Consider the following 4,571-nt stretch of genomic DNA (forward strand, 5'->3'; position numbering starts at 1 on the left):
ACTTCTTTTCGAAGCAAGACAATTCTCGAAAGTCTAAATTGGAACATTAAACGCGGTGAATGGTACGTTGATCGTTAGAGTCGAAAAATGAAGAATGGCTCAGGTCGGGTATGTGTTGGTATGTGTCGGTATGTGTCAGATTAATTTTAGTACATGTCGCCCGCCTACATATGTGGTGAGGTGACCGAAAACAAAATGAATAGTTAATAGTTGTTACCTCCGGTCAACTTACAGAGTCGTCTCTACAGAATTCATGGACTTTAAAATCCGACTAATCAGTATCGTATTCTTAAAGTTGCAAGCATGGATCCATTGAGAGTGCAACAAAAACAGGGAGATGATTAATCAGCCAAAGTTCTTCTCTCGTTTAATTTTCGTGAATCAGAAGCCAATGGAATCACGCCTTCCAATTCTTCTGCACGGCTTCTGCTTCATTTCCCTTGTGTTGCAGAGAAGTTATGCGTTGGACTCCATTTCGTCTGGCCAGAACATCACAGATGGCCAAACGATAGTCTCCGCCGGCGGGAACTTTGAGCTAGGATTCTTCAGCCCCGGCAACAGCAAGAACCGGTATGTGGGTATATGGTACAAGAAGACATCGGCCAGGATGGTGGTTTGGGTTGCGAACCGAGAGAATCCCCTGAATGACTCTTCAGGAGTCCTGAAGCTCACTCCCAAGGGCGTCCTGACTCTCCTGAACCGCACCGATGGGGCCGTTTGGTCCTCCAATGTGTCGAGATCCGCCCAGAATCCGATTGCTCAGCTTTTGGATTCTGCTAATTTCGTCGTAAGAGAAGGCAATGACAATGACTTGGACGATGCTATCTGGCAGAGTTTTGATCACCCTTGTAATTCATTCCTGGCTGGCATGAAGTTTGGTATAGACCGACTGAAAGGCCTGGACCGGTACTTCACCTCGTGGAAAAGTGCAGATGACCCTTCACCGGGTGATTTCACATATAGGCTCGATTCTTCGGGATATCCTCAGCTGATCCTACGGAACAGATCAGTAGTGCAGTTCAGGTCGGGACCTTGGAATGGCCTTCGGTTCAGCGGGGTCCCTCAGATGAGGCCTAATCCGGTTTATAGCTATGGGTTCGTCTTCAACCAAAATGAAATCTACTATCACTTCAACATTCTGAACAGTTCCATAACTTCGATGTTGGTTTTAAAGGAGAATGGGATCGCTCAGCACTTCACTTGGATAGATCAGACACCCGGTTGGATAGTGTATTCACCCTCCCAAGCTGATGACTGCGACACTTACGCATTCTGCGGAGCGAATGGGATCTGTAAGACTGATAGCTCTCCAAAATGTGTGTGCTTGACAAGGTTCGAGCCCAAAAACCTAATCCACTGGGGATTTGGGGATTGGTCATATGGGTGTGTCCGGAGGACAGAACTGGATTGCCAGGGAGGAGATAAGTTTCTGAAGTACACCGAAGTGAAATTGCCCGACACAAGGCTTTCGTGGTTCAATGAGAGCATGAACCTTCAAGAATGCGAGAGGACGTGCTTGAGAAACTGCTCATGCACAGCTTATTCGAACTTGGACATTACAGGGCAAGGAAGTGGATGCTTGCTTTGGTTCGGTGACCTGATGGATATTAGACAGTTCACCGAGAATGGCCAGGATATTTATGTAAGGATGGCCGCATCAGAAGTCGGTACGTGTTCAAACATAAGTTACTTTCAACGTGATGACACGTGGAAGAGAATGAGCTCGAACATAATATCGGTAGTTTTTCTAACTTTTGTTTTTGGATTCATTGTGATGTACATCAAGGTGGCGGCTCGAGTGGGAATATTGGCGCAAAGAAAAGAACGGGCATCATTGTCGGCACCGTGCTCTGCGTTGTGTTTCTTCTCGGGATTGCGGTTATTTACTGGAAGTATAAGAGAGATGGTAAAGTCGTTTTTTTATCATATAATTCTGCTTTCCCAGAAAAATGTTCTGCTTGATCCACAAGAGTCATTTTTTACTCTTGTTACCGCAGGTCTTAAATGTTGCTGAATTGCAAAGTTTCATCAGATCATGTTTCCTTAGAAACTTGAATGAACCAAGTGGCCTTAAAACTATGGATGAACCAAATGCATGTTGCTGCTAATCTGTTCTGGGATTTTTATAGCCCAATTATGAGTTCTCTATAGTTGATGAAATTTACTCAATCTAATTTCAACTTGCAGGAAAGATCTTTGCATCCTCCCGTCAAGGCGATAGTGAAGATCTAGAGTTACCTTTGTTTGACCTCGCAGCCATAGTGAATGCGACGAATAATTTCTCCGACAACAACAAACTTGGAGAGGGAGGCTTTGGAGCTGTCTATAAGGTTACTGTTTTCAATATTTTGACGTCTAACTCTTCTTAATAAGGGAATAAACAAAAACCTTTTACCTTTTAGGGTGTTCTCAAGAATGGCCAAGAAATTGCTGTGAAGAGGCTGTCAAAAAACTCCAGGCAGGGACAGGCCGAGTTCATGAACGAAGTCGTCTACATCGCCAAACTTCAACACCGAAACCTGGTCAAGATTCTTGGATGCTGCATCCAAGTAGATGAAAAGATGTTGATCTACGAGTTGTTGCCCAACCGGAGCTTGGATTGTTTTATTTACAGTACGCTTCCCTCAAGTCCCTACAATTTCATTGCTTTTGTCATAGAAAAGGTGTAAGTAGCTTCCATTTCATAATTTATAAGCCTGTAATTTTGCAGACCAAGAGGAGGGTGTTCCACTGGATTGGCCTAAGCGCTTCGCTATCATCAATGGCATAGCTTTGGGGCTCCTATACCTTCACCGAGACTCGAGATTAAGAATAGTTCACAGAGATCTGAAAGCTGAAAACATCTTGCTCGACATCGAGATGAACGCAAAGATATCAGACTTTGGTTTGGCGAGGAGTTTTGGAGGTAATGAGAGCGAAGGGAATACGAAGAGAGTGGTGGGAACATTGTGAGTTCCCTTAACAAACGATCTCCACTGAAATTTGGTCCGTTTGCTTCAAGAACTAATCATTCCTTTCAATGGCTTTTTTGCATAGTGGTTACATGTCTCCAGAGTATGCCATCCACGGTTATTATTCGATAAAATCAGATGTGTTCAGTTTCGGCGTTTTAGTACTCGAAATCGTGAGCGGGAAACGAAATCGAGGTTTCAATCATCCTGAAAAACATTTAAGCCTTCTCGGATACGTAAGTTGTCAAAATTTATCATGTTTATATATCTTCAGTTGGTTTCTAGTCTTATTCTAGATGACTGACACAATCATGCAGGCCTGGACACTGTTAAGAGATCAAAAGTGGATGGAGCTTGTACATCCGTCTATTGCATCCACATTCAACCCCGCGGAAGTTTTACGATCCATCCATGTGGCTTTGTTGTGTGTTCAGAAGAAACCGCAGGATAGACCGGAGATGTCGTCCATCGTTATGATGTTGGGCAGTGAGAGCACATTGCCTCAGCCTAAACAGCCTGGTTTTTTCGAGACGTGTGCATCCGAAGCAAGTTCTTCAAGCGGCAGCAAGCATAAAGATATTTAGGCCAACGAAATGACGATTGCACTTACACAGCCTCGGCGATATATATACATCTACAATTACAATCTTGTACCTATTTGATCTTACATGAAAACGAGAAGATCATGGCATTCGTGTTGAGGGTAATCTCTTAATCTGGAATGGGAAGACTTGCAGGGACACATGGAAGATTGCACCTTCTGTTCTTTCAAATTTTGCTGGATTACAATCAGAAAGGGAAAAGCGTGTACGTGTCCTTCAATACCTTACTGTGCATACCCGTGAACTTAATGCAGTAAACCCGGTTAGAATTCTTGATGTTTCAATGTCTGCTTCGGTTTGGATCGACCAAGTTATAATAATAGTGAAAGGGTAGCCATAACCACAGGCATCATCAGTAATCAGTACTAAAACCTTCACTCTGTCGAAGTTTGTACAGCGATCTTTCTTTGATTCTATGACGCCAAAATAACCACGGCCTTCGAATGACGGCCTGCATTACGGCGACATCAACAAGCTCAGATGCGACTGAAACAGGAGAAAACGAAAAGGATTTGACTTCCCAAAGGTGTTTAGAGCCATTTTCGGGACTCCAGAGGAACAGAATAAGAACTGAAAGCTAACAAAGGATAGAGATGTTGGAAAATACAAAGAGAAGTAGGATTTGGGTGCGAATGAGACTGACTTTTACGTACTTCACTTTAAATTGAGCACTGGTAGAGATACAGACAAATTCTTCTGGGGTAACTTTGGTTCACCAAGATGCTTTTGACCCAATGAGAGGGAAGGAAACCAAACACAAAATGTGAAACTGTAATTAACTCATGGAACTGGCTTTTGATGTAACGGTAAATTTTACTTTGAAATTGTGAAGTTAAGCATGCTCAGGCCAGAGCACTATTAAGATGGACGGGTGACCTCCTGAGTAAGTGTTCGCCTATACGCCGAAGAACAAGACATTGAGACATGGTATGAGATAGGCCAAAATGGATAATATCCCTTTGAGTTAATCCACATATGTCACGCAGAGAGACTAAAAATAGTTGTCCGAACATAGCGA

The 4,571-nt window shown here is 43.3% G+C and overlaps 1 protein-coding gene across 1 annotated transcript; it reads left to right on the forward strand.

The window, feature by feature from the left end:
* The first annotated feature begins 337 nt into the window (after positions 1-337).
* LOC125315213 (G-type lectin S-receptor-like serine/threonine-protein kinase At4g27290) lies at positions 338-3,768 on the forward strand. The gene is made up of 7 exons (XM_048279647.1): positions 338-1,667; positions 1,787-1,906; positions 2,188-2,330; positions 2,403-2,613; positions 2,711-2,948; positions 3,037-3,187; positions 3,269-3,768. The coding sequence occupies exons 1-7, from the start codon at positions 338-340 to the stop codon at positions 3,533-3,535; spliced, it is 2,460 nt and encodes an 819-aa protein (XP_048135604.1). The 3' UTR covers positions 3,536-3,768.
* The last annotated feature ends 803 nt before the right edge of the window (positions 3,769-4,571 follow it).

Source organism: Rhodamnia argentea, chromosome 5 (genome assembly GCF_020921035.1).
Source record: "Rhodamnia argentea isolate NSW1041297 chromosome 5, ASM2092103v1, whole genome shotgun sequence".
In the NCBI taxonomy this organism is placed as follows: domain Eukaryota; kingdom Viridiplantae; phylum Streptophyta; class Magnoliopsida; order Myrtales; family Myrtaceae; genus Rhodamnia; species Rhodamnia argentea.